This window comes from Mesoplodon mirus, assembly GCF_964341445.2.
Source record: "Mesoplodon mirus genome assembly, chromosome: 1".
Lineage (NCBI taxonomy): Eukaryota > Metazoa > Chordata > Mammalia > Artiodactyla > Ziphiidae > Mesoplodon > Mesoplodon mirus.
The window spans coordinates 78,717,780-78,737,591 of record NC_138976.1 but is presented as its reverse complement, the minus strand read 5'-3'; the positions used below and the strand labels follow the sequence as shown (position 1 = coordinate 78,737,591).

At 39.2% G+C, this 19,812-nt stretch overlaps 1 protein-coding gene across 6 annotated transcripts in view; it reads left to right on the top strand.

Moving 5' to 3' along the window:
* Positions 1-19,812, top strand: part of TRPM3 (transient receptor potential cation channel subfamily M member 3) — a gene marked incomplete at its 5' end in the record, with an annotated part of 816,760 nt that overhangs the window by 557,668 nt on the left and 239,280 nt on the right. For all 6 annotated transcript variants that reach the window (XM_082615532.1, XM_082615530.1, XM_082615528.1 and 3 more), the window contains 2 exons: positions 3,101-3,180; positions 4,562-4,766. In XM_082615532.1, the coding sequence (XP_082471658.1) occupies positions 3,101-3,180; positions 4,562-4,766 (285 nt within the window). The remainder of the gene's footprint in view (positions 1-3,100; positions 3,181-4,561; positions 4,767-19,812) is intronic.

Genomic DNA, 19,812 nt, shown 5'->3' with positions numbered 1-19,812 from the left:
CTAATAATAAGAAATAGAAACTGATCCTCAATCCCTTTGCTGACAGTGAGGTAGCTTTTCACCTTTGAGAAGGTAATTAAGTTGCTAAACTGCACACAAGTCAGATTACTTAAAGACTAACAAACAAGTTGGCAATCCATATGCAGTCATTCTTATTACACACCATCTGTGTAAACCTTCCAGGGCCTTCCAAGTTGAAACCAGGATCCATGAGTGAGAGAAATAATGGAGGTGCCCTTGAAAAGTCTAATCTATTTGTTGTGGCCCCCAGATTCTCAAGTTGGGAGTCCTGTGTAATTACATTTCTTTGGGGTAGCCGTTATAATGATCCCGCCCTTCTTTTACGTCTTTCTTATATTCTGATGTCTGCCTAATGTCCCACCTCAATCCTTGACCCCAAGGAGAGAAGAACAGAGAGCAAAGTGTTCGTTACTCCACTTGTGGGGACTGGAAGGGGGAAATAAGGAGGGGAAAGGTGCAGGTATGAACTGGTTCCCAGACATGCCTCTAGAAGGCACTCCCAGGCAAGCCCAGATGGCACTGCCCAGATCTAGGGTATTTAATACCAATAACACCTAATTTGGAGAGGCAGTTGAGCAGAGTGGGTAAGAGTGAACTCTGGAGTCAGACTGCTCACGTTCAAACTCTGTCTTCTAATCTGCTGCATGTCTGACTCAATTTTTTCATTGGTAAAATGGACATAATAGTAGTACTTCCCTCACGGGGTTCTTGTGTGGCTCCATGGAGACAATACGTATACAGCGCAATTCCAGGTACATGATGAGCCCTTAATAAAGGTTAAGCATTGTTATTACCTACTGAGTGCCTACTATGTGCCAGGTGCTTTCTCCGAATCATTTGCTTTGATTAATACAACAACTCTCCAAAGTAGCTATGGTACCCTCATGTTATAGAAAAAGCTCAGGAAAGTTAAATAACTTTTCTGTATACCTTGTTTGTGGCCAGCCAGGCCTTCTGAGAGCATATCATCTCCAGTGCAAAGTGAAATCAATTTAGGTCAGATCTGTGACAGCAGTTTCATAGTAATCTCATCTAAACCTTTATCTGAACTTCTAGTACCAGACCAACCTAGGACTGGTCCCTGTTCTTGAAGTGAAAACTTGGTACCTAAGTAATGATAACAACTCTGTGTCAGGCATTATTTTTGTGCCCATTTTATAGATGAGGAAAACCAAGGATCAGAGAAATTATACGACTTTGTCCAAGCTGCAGAATCCCATTCACGACAACTTTTTCTAACTGCAAACGTCATTGTCTACCCACGATACTGCCATTCCTGCTTTCTCTCAACGAGTATTGATCAGCACTCCCTGAAATTCCCAGATAGTGGGCCACAAAAAAAGGGAAAGTATGCTCTCCCTTTTCTGCTCCCCAAGGTGAAGGAAAAGTTGGTTTCAGATGTCCAGTGAGGAATATTTTTACCATCTATCTGCCAAGAGATGTTATCAAAGAAAGTATTCAGTTTCTAGGAAAAATCACAGCCTATGAATAGTTTAACTTACAGGCTTTTTAGGAAGATAAAGACTGGTTATCTATGCTGCTAAGCTCATTTCTGCTGCAAAGATGTACCCACTAGTTTTTCCTATGTATTTGAGAAGAAAAATCTTTAAGAATATACACTGGGGCTTTTTCCATGCCCAGATGACAAATGGCTGCAAATGTTAGTTTTGTGGTGTGAGGGTGCAGAGGGCCACCTGGACCCAGGGATCTCTGTGGCAGGGTGGGTGCTCCTTTTCACGTGCACAATGTTTATACACTCAGAAATTATGCAACCTGATTGTAACCATGACTGAAATAGGATGCAGGTCCTTTGTATCCCTCAAGCATCCCCCGCGTTGCTACTTTTAAAATGTGCTTTGTCATGAATATAAGACAACTACTTCCTTCTGTGCCACATGCTCGCATAGACTCCACTGTGAGAGAGGAGGCAGGTGCAATATTAAGGGGTTGAGGGCAAACCAGAGCTTAGCACAACTTATACAGACATTTGGGTCCCTGGCAGAGTCAATATTAATTACAGCCAACAAGCAGGGGCTTGTAACAGTTAACACTGGTCATTGGGACAGGCCAGGTAAACAGCTTAGTTGCGCTTTGGTCCTGTATATTTTAAAAGTAGGAATTTGGTCCTGATGCTGGGTTAGAGAGAAGACGATACCTTGTAGATATAACATTACACGTTACTCTAGCAACATCTGTCTTAAACACACGCTTAGAGAAGGAATCTTCTGAGTAGCTTACTGGATTTCGTAGGAGGCTCCTCTACTGTTTCAAATGCTGCTAAAAAAAGGGGTTAAGAGATGAAGGATGGACACTGCTTTGGAACAAAGATGGTACAGTTTGTTGAAACTTCCTTTATCCTTCTGGGAGCCCAATCTCAGTGACCAGGCTTCTGGGTGGACAGTCCCAACAGTGTTCATTCTAAGAAGCCATGTTTGCTGTGCTGAAAGGCATGTGGGATGCCAAAAAATGTGGTATCTTCCTTCCAAAGGCATTACCTGTGAAATTTTGGACTGTGATGAAGACATTTATCTTCCCAGGTTTCCATTTCCTTTCTTCCCCTCCATATTCAAGCATTGCTAATTTGGATTTTAGAAAAAGCATGGTGATGGATTAGGGCTCGAATTATGTAATTTCCTCACCATTTTTCTTTCTTTCTATAAGGAAAATCTAATGGAAGTGTCAGCCATGAAAATCGTAGGCTTATTTAGATATATTTCTTCCTACCACTGAATACTTGTTAACTAAAGGGTTATAAACATCCTGCTCTATGGCTTTCATTTTCTCTGTAAATAGCATTATTTTTCTGTTCTTCAAAAGTCATTATGAACTTATATATAGTTTCATTACTAACATTTTTTATTATGGTCATTTCCTTTAACTCTCATATTATAATGTTAAATAACCTAACCAGCAGATTCTGGTAATAATTGATTTTGTTATATGCAGTGCTTATGTGTGAAGTAACCACAATTTCAGTTCAGTTTATGAGACACTGGTCTCTTAAGCGATTATGAAATTTTGCTTTATAGTCAAAAATACTTAAAGGTTGTGTTCACCTTTCCTCTTCTTTTTTTTTCAGGCTCAGAAGTCCTGGATAGAAAGAGCGTTTTATAAAAGAGAATGTGTTCACATCATACCCAGCACCAAAGACCCCCATAGGTAATCTTGCTCTCTCTATAATGTAGCAAGAACTTGAAGTAGCAATTATGGGAACAAAAATATGATAGCAGTCACTATCCATTGCAAGAGAACAAATGTTAAAGATCATTTTTTAATTGTTGCTGGACATCTTTGAAGCAATCTCATATATACGCACCATGTAATATGCCATACTTGCAGTTAATTGTCTGAGAGCCTGTACAAAATAAAAGCTACACCATAGGGAAGGGAATTCATCACTGTCTATAGGAATGGGATATATATATATGAATGGGATATATATATATGAATGGGATATATATATATATATATATATATATATATATATATATATATATGTTTAGTGTGATTACTGGTTTTCCCTTTCCAGCATTTCATCAAAATGCTTACTTTTTACCAAAATGCTCTGCTACAATGAAAAAGAAACTTTTAAAGGAAATACTCCTAGCAGATTACTAATTAGACTGCAGACCTTCAGATTTCTATCCAATCACATTTTTAATATTCTACTTACCTTCCTGAAGATCAACAGTATATAAGGTGGGAAGCATTTGGGATAAAGTAACATATGAATATCTGGAAATGCCCTTATGAAAAGGCAGTATAATGGAGTAGTTTAAAATATAGACTCTGGAATCATATAGACCAGCTGTATAACCTTGAACAAATTACCTAACCTTCGGAACTATGATATTTTACCCATAAAATGAATGTCACATTGTTAGTATTTAATAAATAATAGCTCTGTATCAGTATTATTGCTAATAGTCATAACGGTGCTAGTAGTAAAGTATGAAGGACATTTTCATGAGGGGCGAATTTTGTTTTCAAATACCTTGTGAATAATTTTTTCATTGTTTCTTCAACAACACTTAAGCTGTAGATCTTCATTCTCAGAATTGGATATATGACAGAGAGTGTCAATTGGGAAAAGATAAGTTAGGTTGTGACTCACATATGATTGAGAGTCCTTATTTAAATGTACCTGTTAAAATTCTTCCCTCAAAGCTGTTCAGTGTCCTTCGTGCAAGATTTGATAGATGGGAGGAGTGAGAAGTAGAAAAATCTACATGGCATTCATTCTTTTCGTTCCAATCCTGAGCAATGTGGCAGGTGTGAAAGGGGGTAGGTGCAGAAGGATGGGAGGCATGTTACAGCCTATACAGCTAGAGGAAAATGTGGAGGGGCCAGAAAAGAAAAGAAATGTATGTCAAGTAAATCCCGAGTTCACCATTTGCCAGGTATGGCCACATTATGGATTCCACCTGAAAACTGACTCGCTGGCTTGCTACGGTTTGTAGGTTTCTCTAGCAGGTTGCCTTCAGTGTGTATTACAGTTGTCGCTAATACAAGGGGTTCACTTTGACCTCTTATGTTATAGGTGTTGCTGCGGGCGTTTAATAGGCCAGCATGTCGGCCTCACTCCCAGTATCTCAGTTCTTCAGAATGAGAAAAATGAAACTCGCCTCACCCGAAATGACATCCAGTCTGAGAAGTGGTCCATCAGCAAGCACACTCAACTCAGCCCCACAGATGCTTTTGGGACAATTGAGTTCCAAGGAGGCGGCCATTCCAACAAAGCCATGGTAATCAGAAACCATTCGACACTTCTCAAATTCTATCTCAAGTCCTGCAAAGGAATGGTGAAGAGCTGGAGATTTAGTCTTTGGGCTGAATCCCAACTTTGCCAGTTCCTGGCTGGGTGACCTGCTCTAACTGTGCATCTCTGCTCTTCCTCTGTCAAATGGGGCAAACCTTCCTCTCAGGATTTTTGAAACGATTAGTATGAGATCAGACACAGTGACTCTTGTTTTTAATAATAATAACAAGTAGCTTTCTACAGTTACCCACTGTTCATTATTTTATTTTCTGGGTCTCATCCATTGAGACATGTTTTTCTAACTCCTTTGGTAAAAAATATCTTAACTTTAGGTCTCTGTTTCATTCTATTGGTAACTAGCATTTCTCTCAATTCAAGGTAGAAATGATCATCCCAGACTATTTCCTTCCCTGTTCTAACAGATCTTGTCATCCAAATTGAGTGCTTTTTCTTCAAGCAGCTGCGTTCAATAATGTTCTCAATAGAACAGCTCCATATGAAAAGCATTTTTTTGTTTTTTGTTTTTTTTGGAAAGGAGGCATTAGGAAGTATACAAATTTTACTTCTAAGAGTTGTTGCTTCTAAATTTTAGCTTTCATCATGGACCTCTCCCTACTTGGCTGACAGATTTTGCCAGGAGAAAAGTCTACCATGTGTTTTTGGAAATTCTAGAAATGCTGTATTCCAACAAGCTTGCTTCTAACTTTTGAGAGAGAGTTAGTTAGTTGAGGGTGGAGCAGTTGGAGGTGACTGTTCTCAGGCATGCCACGGAGTTTTCTGAGTTTGGAGAGGAAATTTTGCTTAGAGAAGCATACTGCAAAACGCAGGAGAAGTCACTTCACACCAGTTACAGTCTAAAAATGTGCAATAAAGCCACCTCTCTTGTCTCTTTCTTCTCCTCTCCCCTTTCCCCCATCCCCCCTTCCCACTGCAGTATTTTCTTCACCAAGAATAGCTGACCAAGCTATTCTCACAGTTCTTCCCTAAGAAAATTAATTCTGAGCAATATACTGAAAAGGAGGATGCTATGTGTAACCCCCAGAAAGGCCTGGGGAAAACAAACAAGGGGTTAGGTAGTCTTGACCTGGACAGAACCAAGGGAAATGAAGATTTGGTAGCTTCCTCATCCACTTAACAGATGGATATGCCCACACAAGATCCTTAAGGGTTCCCAATTCAGTACAGTCCCCATTCACAGTATGAGATTGAACCATATGCAGTGTGGATCCTCTGGAACCGTGCATTAATTAAAAGTCACGAAAGTTCTCCCTGTAAGAAAAGTGCTGCAGATGAAGAAGTGGTTTAGTGGTCAATAATCATTATAGAGTAGTATACCCAGTGACTTCATAGGGTGCTTGAATGATGCCTGTAAGCATCATGCCACAAGCCCAGAGGCATATGGTAAACTTCTAGCCGTTATTTCCTTCATTAATATGCAGTGTCTGTCAAATATAGAGCATAAATTTGGTCTTAAGTAGAGCATTCCTCCAAAGTCATCACCTAGGGAGATTCTAATTACCGTGATGCACGAGTGCACAGAACATGTTTTGGGGACTGCTTTCAGACAATTTATAGATCACGAGAGAAAAGCACTCTGTATTTTCTTCAAATGACGTTTTTGATCAGAAGTTAATCCCGAGTACCTGAAATTCAAAAAACTTAGGGCTTTGTCACAAATGGCTTCTGCTAGTTTTTAAAAATCAGGTCTGTTCTCAGAAGATAAAGTTTTCCACCACTAAAAATTCTGAAAGAATGGAGTACTAGTTTGGAAGTGAAGAATGTGGGTTTTGGATGCAGACAGTCTAAGTTTATCCCAGAACCATCATATATTTGCTGTGTGACATGAGAAACCTCCATTAAATTCTCTGGGCCTCAGTAATTTATTCTGTTATCTAGGAATAATAATGCTACCGTTATAAATGTTAAATAGGTGGCATATGTAAGTCATCTGGCACAGTGCCAGGACACATAATAGATGTAAAATTAATTTTAACTGCTATTTGTACTACTATCATCATTATTGTTTGCTTCAGACTTTGAAAATTTTTTAAATATTTTGATTAATACTCTGAAGGACATACATTTGGGTGCATATCTTGGTATATTATTTTAGAAAGTCAAATCATAATTTTTCAGTTGACCCTTTAAAATAATTCAAGAAGTTCTGATTTCTTCACCTAGTTCTTAAGCCCCGAATCTGAAGCCACATTGCTTTGTTTATAGTCTGGCCTGTCACTTACTGGTTTAAAATCTGGCCCAGTTTATTTAACTTCCCAGTGCCTCAGTTTCCTCATCTGCAAACTGAGGATAGTAATTCCTGCTTTATAGGGCTGTAGCAAGGATTAAGTGAGTCAATATATATTAAGTACTTAGAAGAGTACCTGGTGTTAAAGCTAAATTAATGTTTGCTATGTTATTACTTCCACTAAGTGTTCACGTACTATAGTTACAGGAGAGGCTTTGCAATCAATTAAAATAAAATGCATAATCTTGAAGTCATATAGAACTGTGTCTAAACACTCACTCTCTCTGCCTAGTTAAAAAGTCTTGGTTAAACCAATTAACTTAGCTGAGCCTCAAGATTTCTTATTTATAAAGTGGGCATGTTTTCCTTATGAGATGGTTACAAGGATTAGAGAGAATATAAAATCACTGGTATACAGCTAGTGCTCAATATATTTATGAAAATCATAGTAATGGTGCAGTGAAGCAACTTTGTTTACTTCCTAGGAATCCAAAGATATGTTAACATATTTCCACAGGAGTACCAGGCTGCATACGCTGGTGTTAGTGACGGTCACTAATTGGAGGCTACCACTGTGGACACCAGCCCATCAGTGACTGGAGACATGTGGCTTGTAAACCACCACATTATACACTTTGACTTCCTCATTGAGTCAACCTCCTATATCCACTTATTCTAGCAAAATGGAAAATGAGCTATTACCTGGTATCCTCTCTACTTTACTCACTGTAGACTTCAACAATTAGATGGCTACTGTGGGTGTGGTATTTGTGCCTTTTATGATGGACAAAGCCAAGATTCCTTCTCATTATACAATTTTCTTCTACATGAAATTTTTTCCCTCCTAAAAATTTCTAGTGAATTTGAAATTTTTAAGAACACTGGAGATTGAATCTCCAAATAAATTTACTAGAACATGTGTCCTTCAAAGTATCAATCAAAGTACTTTTGCAACTGTTTTCAGGGTCTGTAGCAAATAATAATGACAGTCTCAATAATAATGGCAACTAAAACTTATTAAACATCTACTATGTGCCCAGCGCTGTGCCAAGTACTTATCTATGTTTGTATATTTCATGTTTATGACACTAGCATTATTATTCCTGCATGACAGAATAACATACTAAGGCACAGAAAAGTTAAGTAATTTGCTGTATGTCATACAGCTACTATATGATATGTGTATATTATGGTATCTAACAGTAGAGGAAAAACTTGAAGAGACAGCTAGATCTTTCACTCTGTTCCAGAAGAGTGAACACATTAGGACATTGAACCTTGACAGCCCTCCCCAGGCCCCACATAGCTCTGTCCAACCCAGAGCTGTCTGTTGGCAGTCAGGTTAGGCAAGGTCAACTACATGATTTGTGGAGCCCAGTATAAAATGAAAATGTAGGCCCTCAGCAGGGGTAGGGAAATCCATGCCCCTTTCCCATGACTACAGCCCCAACCCGTCAATGGATTGCCATCTCCACACTGGGAAGTGCTCAGTATCCAGTGGGGGAGGCTTCCCACAAAGTTGCTCACAAAACCCACCTTGGCACTGCCAGGCCAAGGCAAGGACAGCTACATCCTTACCCTGCACTCAAATGCTACAGGCCACATGCCCAACCCTAACCCTGCCCCTGCCTGCACCCAGGTCCCAGCCAGGGATGGAGGGCAATGACGGAACACAGCCCTGTCAGCTGCCCCAGGAAGGGCTGGCAGGGACACTAAAGGCAGGAGCGGGTATGAATGAAATCCCATTCTGGCGAGGCAGCAGGAGGTAGGACGTGCGACTGTGAACGACGTTGAGCCGAGGCTCTAGGCCCTCTGCACATGCCCCACTGTCCCATCAGCCTTCACTTACAAAACACGGATTCAAGGGTAAATTTGTCAAGAATTTCAAGACAGCAAGTGCAGAACATTAAACCCTGAACACTGCCCTTCTGAGCAGTGTGACTGGGCTGGTGGCACGACCATGAAGCCAGCACTGAGGTTAGGTCTCGCCTGCCCTAGGTGGTCTCAGAGCAGTCACTTCAAGGGGAAACCTTTCTTTCTGAGTCTAACCTGCCAAATGAGGACCACTTTTTCTTTTTTATTACAACCCAGTATTTAACAAGTGGGAGTCCCCACTGTTCATCTAGGCACAATGAGCATTTTGTCCACTTTGGATACTTGGCCTTGAATTATTCCGATTCTCCTGTCTAGACAAAGGGGTGGAGTTATCCATAGGACAGATGACTTGTTTTATCAGGCAGGACAGTTGTTTTGTGCCAACCTGTGACTTCTTTACATCTTGTTCTCTCCAACAAACTGACATGCAGTTCATCAAAGGGAAAAATCAGCAACTGCTCTCTGTTAAAGAGTGCCAGTCTTTAGATGGGGAAGCCGTGGTTAAATATTCACCAAGACTGAAGTGAAACAGGTCAACTAACTTAATATGTCTTTGGTCCCCTTCTCCTGACAAGAATATTTGAAAGTTGAAATGATTTTTAACAAAGTGGTCAAAAAATTCTAGAGGGCAGATTAACTTTGACCTTCATTAATTTTTAAAAAAATAAGATATAACATTAACTTTTCCCCTCAAGACAGCCCAAAATAAAGCACTTGGGTCTTCAAAATGCCGATGTGGTCTGGACACCATTTGAGGCAGAATCTGCCGTAGTTTGGTAGAAGATACAGTTGGAAAAAAGGGACTCATTATTAAAATATGGTGGGCTATGTGAGAACCGTATCTCACATATGTATCTCTGTTACCACATAGACAGTATAGCATGATGTCACAGGACTTTGATCACCAAAGACCCTTGAGGGATCAATGCAATGGTTCTCTACTTGGAGGCTCACAGTAACCTGTGGGGCTACTACCAATGCCCATGCCCAGGAATCATTCCCAGAGAGTCTCCTTCATTGATCTTATATAGAACCTGGACATCCAAAGTGTTTTATTTATTTATTTTATTTATTTATTTTTGGCTGCGTTGGGTCTTTGTTGTTGTACACGGGCTTTCTCTAGTTGCGGCGAGCGGGGGCTACTGTTCTTTGCGGTGCGCGGACTTCTCGTTGCGGTGGCTTCTCTTGTTGCAGAGCACGGGCTCTAGGTGCACAGGCTTCAGTAGTTGTGGCGTGCGGCCTCAGTAGTTGTGGCTCACAGGCTCTAGAGCACAGGCTCAGTAGTTGTGGTGCACGGGCTTAGTTGCTCCACGGCATGTGGGATCTTCCCAGACCAGGGCTGGAACCCGTGTCCCCTGCATTGGCAGGCAGATGCTTAAGCACTGCACCACCAGGGAAGTCCCCAAAGTGTTTTAAAAGTTAGCCCGGTTAATCTGTTGTTCAGCCAGGCTTAAAAAATACTGAATAATCCCAATCTCTCTACCTGTTTTATAGATGAGGCAACTCGAGCCCAGAGAGGTTAAATTATTTTCTGAGAGTCACCCAATTATTTGACAAAGATAGTTCTCAAACTCAGGATCCTTAGCACTCTTCATCAGTTCTGTTTCTTCTCTGTCATGTATTCCTGGTGCAGCCTATAATAGATGTTTTGAAAGGAAGCTAATTACTATTATGTTTCTGACTCTTTATAAGGGTTTTGAAAACTTTCTAATAGAATTATAAAATCACTAGTATTTGATGAGGTTAATTACACTCAAAAGCTGTGAGCAGGAAGAGCTCTCTGTAAAATTATATCCTAGGTTAATGGAGCCATTTTCTGAGCCCTTCCCAGGACTCTGTGGTATTCTGTCCTCAGTTCTCAGACTTGACAAACCCCAGTGAGATAGTGAAACCAGCGTCTCTCACGCTTTACGGAGAAAGAAGTTGTGACACAGAACGAAGACATTCAGAGCTGACAGTAAGGGAAGGATTCTCATTCCTCTCTCTTCTCTATACCAAGCCACATCTTACCAAAAAATTCATGCCCCCCAAATCCATTCCTGGGCTGTTAAACAACCTGTCAGTTCATGCAGATGCCTCATAAAAATCAGAACATGAGGACCAAGAAAGAAGGTACTAAGACACTAAAGCTCTGGTTTAGGCATTTTCTTACTAGACTGGATTCCAGGTAACTTTTTAAAACTGACTGAGAGAGCAATACCAAAATGGCCCAACAGCAGACATTGTTGGGTCCTTTCTCAAAGACTCTTCTTTATCTGGGGCTGAGTCTATTAAATTATTTAGAAAAGGAAGCAGTGCTGGACTTAATTAGACAGACTCTTATTTGCTTACTAATCATCTCTTCCAGTTAATGCTGAGCTGACTTATAGACCAGGTAAGTATAACCTAATTAAGGACTTGTATTTAAACTTCTCAAGTCACCCACATAATGCTCTTTGGGTTTTCCCTTGCTGTTTACTCAGCTTATTAGATCAGGTTGAGCCCCTTATTACAGTTTTTGTATAATTTAGAGAATTATCCCTGTGCTTCATTTTCACACTTAGAGCTGTAACTGTTGAGTCAGCCAGGATGTAAGCCTTCTTCTCTGAGCATTACCAGAGAGTGTGTGAGAAGGAGTAGGTAAAACTGGAGAGATACTCAGGGGGGTGGGGAGGCTGTCAGCTGTATGACATCTACAACCTTATACTCTTAAAATGCTTTAGGATTAAATCTGATTTTTTAAAAATTATTTTTCTTTGCATTATGCAGATTTGATCTGGGAATCATTGACTGACATGCACAAAATAAATTAAATAAATCCCAGTTCACAAAACAAAATAGCTAATCACTGGACTATAGCTAACTAAGAAGCTTTATATAGCATGGTATGGTTTTTGAGGGGTTTTGTAATTGCTCTGTTGCTTTCCAGTTTCCACCTTGAAATCTCTAGACCATTAGATTGGCAGTACCTTTGGAAAACCTTTCTGAATCTGGGAATAAAACTAGAATGTATCATTATCACTTAAACTTCTGATCTCAATCACACACCTATAGAGAAGGAAGAACCGACATTCCTCAAGAAACTCATCTTGTTCTAGAAAATTTTATACAAAAGCAATTCTGGCAGAAAATTCATAGAGTACCCCTGCAACTAGTCATATGCTCAGTGAAGTTTTATATTACTTCTAAACCTTTAGCTTTGGCTTATCAGCATCCATCACCTGGAAGCAGCTGTTATCTAACATTGAAGAACCACAAAAACGATATAGAATAAATTACAATGGCATTTTCACTCCCAAAGTTTTGTGGGTCATCAAACTGGGAATCCAATAACAGTGACACCTTATATTTGCATTCCACATATTTTCTTTCTAGAGAACTTTTGCATACATTAAACCACCGTAAGCATTAAACATTTGGTGCAAAACCAATGGCTCCATGGACTTGGAAAGCTGATATCAGCAAAATGGTCTCAGCAGTCTGATGCAACATACTCTCCTTGGCCACAACTTTAATTAAAAATACTCATTTAGGGGCTTCCCTCGTGGTGCAGTGGTTGAGAGTCCGCCTGCCGATGCAGGGGACACGGGTTCATGCCCCGGTCCGGGAAGAACCCACATGCCGCGGAGCGGCTGGGCCTGTGAGCCATGGCCGCTGAGCCTGCATGTCCGGAGCCTGTGCTCTGCAACGGGAGAGGCCACAACAGTGAGAGGCCTGCGTACGGCAAAAAAAAAAAAAAAAAAAAATGCTGGGCAAAATGATGTGAGTAAAAATTTAGGGTTGAAAAGGTGACAGATTAATTATCAGAGACAAATTGCTCCACAGCAAGTGAAGATCAGAATACCAAAGGAAGATTATTATTATTATTTTAAATCAAACAACCCCAGCCTGTTCTAAGTAGTGATGGCTGCTTCTCCACTTTCCAGCCTTCACCCACCCTGGGTGTTGTAAAGGGAAGGATACTGTCTGGTTTGTGACACCTCTGTACCCAGTTTAATGCAGTGAGGCCATAGTAAAGTTGAATTCTGCTTTGACAAGTGAATAGTAACATTTCTAATGATGAAGCAGGTTAGAGTGGCTTTAGAGAAAACTGCAGTGAAATCACCTGCTAAACAAAAATAAATTTAGCAACTGGAAAAAGCAAAAACTCAAAGAGTTTTAGCTACCAAAGCCCTCTGCCATTCGAACAAAAGAAAAGCTCTAGTTTGCTCTTATAGTCTCACTTGCAATATTTCATTTGTAAGTTTGTGGTTTGGAATTCAAAGTACGTGTTTTTGTGAAAATCACGCTTTTATGCATTGGCCTCCAAAGCACCTAAGAATAGATCAAATAGTACAATTTCAAGTAGAGCTAACTTCTGTTTTATACAGTACATTCTTTAGATACTCTTCTGAATCTCATTAGCTCATCACACAGGCTTTCTGCTGGCAGGCAGGGGCACTAATGATGGCAGTGCAGGCATGGGTAACTCATTTGAGCTCAATTTATTTCTAGAAATTAAAATTAAGGAGCTAAGGGCATGAGGGAGAAGGATAGGATAGGTAGCCAGACAGAGGTCACATTTTCCGTCTGGACAGGTACTTTTTATAACTTGCACCGGTCACTCCTCAGATAGCTCAGAGTTGAGAAACAAACGGCTGCTTTGAAGGGGACATTAAAGAGCTAACGGCGAGGTATCTGGATCCTGTTGTATGCAGAAGTCATTTATAACGTGAGTGCTTGTAACTCTTATCCAATTTACATATACTGATTTTTCTGCCATTCCAGGCATTTCCCAGAATTTAATCTTTAGTGTTCTGTGTGGTGGTCAGGATCACCCTTATTTCACAAGAGAGGGTCTCAAACTGATCAAATGATTTACAGTGCCAGTACTGTAACTGACGCTAGAGTGTGATGCCACACGTGATTGGGAAACCTGTAAATAGGAGCACACATCACCACATCAAAGTACTGCCCAGGTAACAAAATTTAATATACACATTAGGAAAATTTCTTGTTATTTGTAAGGTGATCCCTTGGCAATTAATGAGCTCACAAGTGGACAGTCAAAATTGCTTATCTTGACAACCAAAATAGCTCCTAATTTCAAATCACATTGATCTTTGAGCAGGAATTGATGAATTGCTCTGGGTACAGCCATTTATGACCTTGAAGCTGCTGATTCAGCACCTGAGTTAACTGTTATATTACAAGCACTAGGAGAATTACTGAATAACCTGATTCTTATGGGTATAAGAATATAATTTAAAAATTGAAATCTCCAGGTAATCATAAAGTGTCATTTCATCCCTTAGTTTTAATTATCCTCTTATCCCTAAACTGTCTCCTTGAGCTGCTAAACAATAACATACAAAAAGTAACAAATTGATTCATTTAAATGCTTCCTTTTTTTAAAAAATCTTTTATTCTCCAAGGGAAGGAAAAAATAAATCTAAAATAATGGCCAACATTAAAGGAACAGGGACACCCAGTATTTCTGTTATTTATCAGTTTCTGGATAACCAGGGGTGGGCTGTCATTAATCATGTGTTCCTTTGTATAAGAATTAGTCCTGGTGAAAAAGAATTAGGTAGGTGAAATTGAGTAGCTTATCAGTGGCTGCACTTTCCTACTTCTCATGGCCTGAGTAATATTCCATTATTTCCTCCATTCTTCTCTTTGATTTTCGTGTAAAATATTGAGTGTTCTTTCTTCCCTTGGGCCCAGTGATAAACGCTAGACACACCACTTAGAATCTTTGGTCTGGGGAAGAGTTGTAATCCTTGCTACTCCTGTGGTCCCTGGGGAGCTAGTTAGAAATGCAGAACCTCAAGTCCCACCTCACACCTACTGAATCAGAACCTGCATTTTTGAGGTCCCCTGGGTGAGTTTTGCATGTTAAAGTTTGAGAAGCACAGCTCAACCTAGAGTTTCCAGTGTAACAGTAGCTTTATTAATGGGTTAGGTGAGTGGTTAATTACTAGATAACTAATTCTGACTCCCAGTCACTCACCTTCCCTGGGTCTCAGTGTCATCTGGAAAGCAGAAGAACTGAAATCGAGTATTTCTAGTTCCCATGATTGCTAAGATAATTCTAAACTCCTAAGATTGTAACTACATCATAGCCAGTACTGAAAGGCTTATCCAAAATCGAAGGTCAGACCAAACATGATCCCTCCACTCAGAGATCTTGCAAATAGGGAGATAAAACTGACACAAACAAGAAACAACCGGAAAAAAATATATATTAAACTGGGTTTGACTGAGAGTTATATTGAGTCAACATGAGCTTGCATTCCAAGGAGCAGTCAGTAAGAGCCTTTGAAAGACAAGAATGATTTATGTAGATGAAAGGGGAGGGACTGGGTTTTCTAGGACTTGGGGAATAACATTAGCCAAATACAGAGAGAAGGGGGGAAACGCCTCTTAAGTGAGTAGGGTAAGGCCAAACTGTGGGGACCATGACAGGCAGAATGGGAGTTTATGTATGATGTAACTATTTGAATTGAGAAATAATATGATCAAAAAGGAACTGGGGAAAGAAATCTGCCTGTTGGTGTCTCACTGAGAACACAGGGTTAGAGGAGCCAGTAGGACTGTTGCCACAACCCAAAATGACATCCTAGTAAAGAGCATTCTTATTTATTCTTTTTTTTTTTTTTTTTTTTTTTTTTTGGCGGTACGTGGGCCTCTCACTGCTGTGGCCTCTCCCGTTGTGGAGCACAGGCTCCGGACGCGCAGGCTCAGCGGCCATGGCTCACAGGCCTAGCCACTCCGCGGTATGTGGGATCCTCCCGGACCGGGGCATGAACCCATGTCCCCTGCATCGGCAGGCGGACTCTCAACCACTGCGCCACCAGGGAAGCCCCTTATTTATTCTTAAAATAACAACTGAAGCAATAGAAGGAAAGGCCTGGATGAGAGCACCATTTGAGAAATGGATCGTTAGGACTCGCAGACTGCTTGGTTGTAAGTGAAGGAAAAGGAGAAGTAAGGAGAGAGGAGGCATTTATGTTTTTGAGGTCAAGAGCAAGGACCTGGAGTCAGACAGACCTGGGGTGTGAATCCTGTCATCACCACTTAATAGCTGTTGAACTTACTGTTCTTTCCTGTCCCCCGTAAATGTGGATGCCACCAACCTCGTAATTGGGAGGAGTCCATGAAATGATGCATGTAAAGCACACAGTATGTATGTACCTGGAACACAAGGGATTTGATTGTAGCTTTGGGGTTTTTTTCTCAGTAGTTAAGAAATTGAGAGTAGAGAGAAGTATGCATAGAGAGCCTATGAGCAACATGACCTTACACAGGCCAGACACTGAATACCTCTGTTTGTTCGTCTGTAAGACAGAGAACCAGGGACAAGGTGATCTAAGGTCATTCATTCATTCCCCCACTGGAGCACTTATTAACTGAGTAACAAGTGTTTCATGCTCACCAGCAAGCTTTTCTTCGTTTCCTAGCTAGGAAAAAGATGAAGCTAGTTCAAAAGGAATTTTGACATATTCACTAGATTCGTTGGTCACTTTCCAGTGAACTGCTTACATGATCAGTAAATTGGGTTCCTTATTGGTAAGTTGTAACTTTAGAAGCCCTAAAGGGAATTATTTACCAAGTGAGACTTATTCCTAAAAATGCATTAGGATTATTATTACTAATTACTATAAATAATTGAACTCCATAATGTTATTTTTTAATATTTATTATTTATTTATTTAATTTTATTTTGGCTGTGCCAGGTCTTAGTTGCGATGTGTGCAGTATCTTCATTGCTAACACGTGGGATCTTTAGTTGCGGCATGCGGGCTTCTTAGTTGTGGCATGTGAACTCTTAGTTGCAGCATGCGTGTGGGATCTAGTTCCCCGACCAGGGATCAAACCCAGGCCCCCTGCATTGGGAGCGTGGAGTCTTACCCACTAGATCACAGGGAAGTCCCCATAATATGTTATTTAGCTAGGTTACACATATTAAAATTATTACACAGTCTCTGTAGTGATTTAGTATAATTGCCATATCTCTTCACATTGAGTTAATTAGTAATGTACGTGTGTCTATCCCCAGACACTACCTGTGGCTCAGAATCTCACATTATTTACCTGGCTAAATGAAACGTGCAGGTGGGGTTGCTCAGTGAGGCATCTTGAAGTTCCAAAAGCCATAATCACACTACTTTTCTTGTTTTTCAAAACATTTTACTGTTCTCATGTAAGCCTTCTCTCATCATTGGGACTACAGCTTTACAGTACTTCAGAAATTTTAGGAACTAACATCTAGGCTTGCAAGGGGATTTTAGAAGGATTTTTTAATTTTAGAAGGATTTTTATACTTTAGATGTTTTTCTATATTTAGAAGTGCAATTTATATCTCACCTTAGAAGAATATGGATTCTTATTTAGTTGGGGTTTTTTGAAGGAATAAGAAAGTGATACTGAAATGAAGTTACTGAATAATTTGAGAAGCAGTTTCTTAGCATCTCCCACAATGAACATTCTTGGTTTGTATAGTTTGGAAGCCTTGTGAGTCTCAGTTCTAGTTTATTTTACTAAATATCCCTTTCTAGAATTATTCAAAATGGTATAAATTTAATCTAGTAAAGCTACCAAATTTTAACTACTTAAGTAGCATAAGTTCAGTGTACAGGCACAGAAAACATTTTATTCTTTTATTTTATAGCGCTCATTATATAGATAGCTTTCTTATAAACAGTCACTCAGTGAGATAATAAATATAACAATAGATAATTTTAAAAGCTTTTATTTAAGAAACCCTTGTGTTTGCTTCCACCACTGCAGTACCGTCTCTCCAGCCCCAAGGCTCCTTGCATGACACAAAAACACAAGTTGTTGTTGAAGATTTCTGCTGATATCTGAAAGTTCTTGCCCTCTACATGAGAATTTGTGTACAAAATATGCAGTATCCCACATTGTAAACTCTAGTTAAATTCTATCGATATAAGTGATATAATTCTTTTTTTTTAACATCTTTATTGGAGTATAATCGCTTTACAATGTTGTCTTAGTTTCTGCTGTATAACAAAGTGAATCAGCTATATGTATACAGATATCCCCATATCCCCTCCCTCTTGCGTCTCCCTCCCACCCTCCCTATCCCACCCCTCTAGGTGGTCACAAAGCACTGAGCTGATCTCCCTGTGCTATGCAACTGCTTCCCACTAGCCATTATATCACTTATTTTATACACTACCAATGTAAAATAAGTGATATAATTCTTTTGATATAATGTACTTAGCTAAAATTGCCAACCTTTACTCTTTCCATTCTAGAATTGGTTTTTGCTGAGTAGATTAAATCAATATAGAACCAGCTTGTTAGATTCTAACACTTCTTTGGATTTCTAGTATATATATATGGGAAACTTTAGCTCTTTTGTATTTCTTGATTATGCAGCTTAATTTATCAAGCTACTTTGATATTTTGTATGTTTGTGCCTCACATTTCTGCTAAATATATTTAAAATATACTTTAACAGAAGAATTGACATATAATTTTTAAGATTTTTGCAACAGTGGGGTCTCCCCGATCCAAAAAATATTACAATGAATTGTCATCTGCTGCATAACCTTTTTTATTTATACATCCAAAAGCATATGTTTGTATGATTACATGCAAGTCTATTCTTTTGGTGATTATGCAACTTCAACATTAATACTTCACGAATTCCAAAATTAAAACTTTTCTCTCCCACATAATATATAGACTTTAGAATGCTTTGACTCTAATTACTACTCCCTAATTTATATGCTATATTATCCAGTGCTTTAGTTCTATCCCTTTCCACCATATATTAGACACTATTATCATTTTATATTTTACAACCAGTGCTTTTTAAGATTTACCCTGTATGTGCTAATATCTTCGTTTACCATTCTTTCTTGTATCTCAGATCATCCATCTGGGATCATGTAACTTTAACTTCTACCTGCTACATATATCTTAAAATTTCCTTCAGTGAAGTCTGCTAGAAGTAAATTCTCAGTTCTGGTAGTCTAAAAATGCCTATAATATGCTCTCATTTTGGAAAGATATTTTTGCTTGAATTCTACACTGACAGATAATTTCTCTTTGCAAATCCAAGACACTGTTCTGGCATCCATTGTTGCTGTTGAAAGTAAGCCATCAGTCTAATGACTGTTTCTTTGTAGGTAATCTGTCTTTTTTTCTAGCTCCTTTTGAAGGCTTTTCCCCTACCCTTTGGTGTTCTCTATGAGGTACCTGTGCGAGGGGTTTCTTTTTGTTTATCTTGCTTGGGATTCATTGAGCTTCTTGAATCTGAGAATTAGTATCTTTTAGTAATTCTGAGAAATTCCCAACCAATATCTCTTCAAGTATTGCCTCTTCCACATTATCTCTTTTATTTCTATCTAGAATTCTGATTACGTCTTCTAAAATTCTCAAATTTTCTTCTATGTTTTCAATTCCTCTATTTTTCTAGGCTGCATCTGGCTTATTTCTCTGGATCTATAGTTAACATGTCTGATCTGTAGTTTCATTTATCCCCTGTATTTTTCATTTAAATTGTTATATTTTAATTTCTAGAAGTTCTCTTTTTTACTCTTTTTCAAATGTATGTGATCATTTTTTATAATCACTCGTTCTTTATTCATATGTTCAATTTTCTCATTTATGTTTTTTAACATATTAAATGTAGCTATTTCATATTCTCTGTCTGAGCATTTCAGTATCTTTGAGGATCTTATTCTGCTACCTGTTGTCTTTTGGTTCTCATTCATGTTACTTTACTTCCTTCTGTAATTTGTGATTTTATTTTTTTACAATGAAATGCTTATTTTCCCATGGGAATTATTTGAGACCTGGATTGATGATGTATTCCTCCACAGAGAATTTGCATTTACTTCTGAGAGTTATCTGGAGCCATTACCCCAACAGAACCATCTTATATTAAATACTCTGATGTTTCTCAAACCACACTGAG